Source organism: Haliaeetus leucocephalus, unplaced genomic scaffold (genome assembly GCF_000737465.1).
Source record: "Haliaeetus leucocephalus isolate CR32 unplaced genomic scaffold, Haliaeetus_leucocephalus-4.0 Scaffold184, whole genome shotgun sequence".
Lineage (NCBI taxonomy): Eukaryota > Metazoa > Chordata > Aves > Accipitriformes > Accipitridae > Haliaeetus > Haliaeetus leucocephalus.
In genome coordinates this window covers 2,827,884-2,829,453 of record NW_010972620.1, presented here as the reverse complement: position 1 = coordinate 2,829,453, position 1,570 = coordinate 2,827,884, and the positions used below count along the sequence as shown (strand labels likewise).

Here is a 1,570-nt window from a genome sequence, read left to right as displayed (position 1 = left end):
CCGCTGCCCGCCGCCAGGCCGGGTCCCCGCAGCGCCGAGCCCAGAGCTCCGGTAGCGCAGGGAGGCAGGAGACCCGGCAGCCCCGGTGGGGAGAGGAGCCGGCCTTGTTCCAGCAACCGGAGGACGCTGCAGGTGGCGGCCGTCTCGGATACCACCGACCGCAGCTCGGAGTCTTTGCCCTGGTCCTTTTTCTGCTTGGTGCGACGGTTCTGGAACCAGACTTTGACCTGCAGGGCCGGGGAGAGAGGCAGGGTCAGCGGGCAAAAGCCCCGCCAGGTGCCCCGGCACCCCCGGCGCGGCTCCGCGGGGCAGAGTTTTTTGGGGGGGGGAAGGCTCCGGCAGGCACTTGCTAACGGGGAGCATCCTAAAAACCTCCCCCGACCGGGCTGCTCCCCGTTTCGGGGTGCGCCCGGTGGGGGGGGGGGGGGCGGGGAGGGGATCCGGGAGCCCTTAGCTCTTGCTATGGCTCTCTATCTTGAACCTGTAAATTCAGCCGAATTTACCGTCCGCCAGTCGTTCCCTGGGAGCCGGATCCAGCCCGGCGGCTTTATTCTAAGGCAGCTCAGCCGCTGCCCCTGGCCGGACCCCCAGGACCCCGCTCCGCGGCCCCCTCGCCCCCGGCCCCGCCGGCCGGGACCCCGCACGCTGCCACCGCCGCTGCTGCCTGGCCCGGGTGTAATCACAGCCCTGCTCTTCTTTCCCAATCTCCCGGCCTGGACCTTGTCTCTCCCATACCCACCCATTTTAAGCAATATTTAACTTTAAGAAGGGATCCTAGAAGCCCCTCAAAAAAAACCCCAAACCCAAAACAAACAAAAAAACAGTAAAACCCCGCCAATAAACCAAAACCCCAAAACAGAACAAAAAACACCCGTGGCAGTTTCCGTAACCTACGGGCTATTGAACTTGTCATTCCTATCCGGCAGGGGAAAGAAAAAAGCTAATTAGCTTGTCAGGGGAATTTATTGTCGTATGATATTTTGCAGAAATATGAAACCGGCTTTTAGAAGTTTGGTCTTTTTAGATGCTTCCCCGCACTCTGGCATAGTTTGAACCCGCCTGACCGCCCCCGGCCGCTCTGCTCGGCAGGATGGAGGGGGCGATTTGCCCCCCTCGGAAATAGAAGGACTCAAAATACGGCCCAAACTTCAGTCCCGTCCCCGGATCTCTCGCACCCGGGAAAGACCGCTCAGACCAAACCTCTCTAACCCCGCACCCCCCAGGGGAAGGTGCCATCCTCCCCCCACCCCAACCCCCGGTTTTAGCAGCTGTTTTCTCCTTGCTGCGGGCTAGGGGTTGCTCGGCCTTTCCTCGCTTCTCCCCGGCCGCAGCAGCGCAACCTCCGCGCCCGGGGGGCAGCCGGCACCGCAGAACCGGCGGCACCGAGCCCCGGTGGCGGTGGGGAGCCGCTCCCCGACCCGGAGAAACCCGGGGAAGCGTTTGGCTTCTCCGCCAAGCTCCCGCCGACCCCTCGGGCCGGGCCGCCTCGCCGTGGACAGAACCCACGCGGCCGCGGGAAAGCCCGCGGGGCCTGCGTGTGGGGACGCGCAAGGCCGTGGGACCCCCCCCC

General features: G+C 64.3%; 1 protein-coding gene across 1 annotated transcript in view; it reads right to left on the bottom strand.

The window, feature by feature from the left end:
- Positions 1 to 1,570, bottom strand: part of VAX1 (ventral anterior homeobox 1) — a 5,623-nt gene that overhangs the window by 765 nt on the left and 3,288 nt on the right. The window contains exon 3 of the mRNA XM_010564979.1: positions 5 to 227. Coding sequence (XP_010563281.1) covers positions 5 to 227 — 223 coding nt within the window. The remainder of the gene's footprint in view (positions 1 to 4; positions 228 to 1,570) is intronic.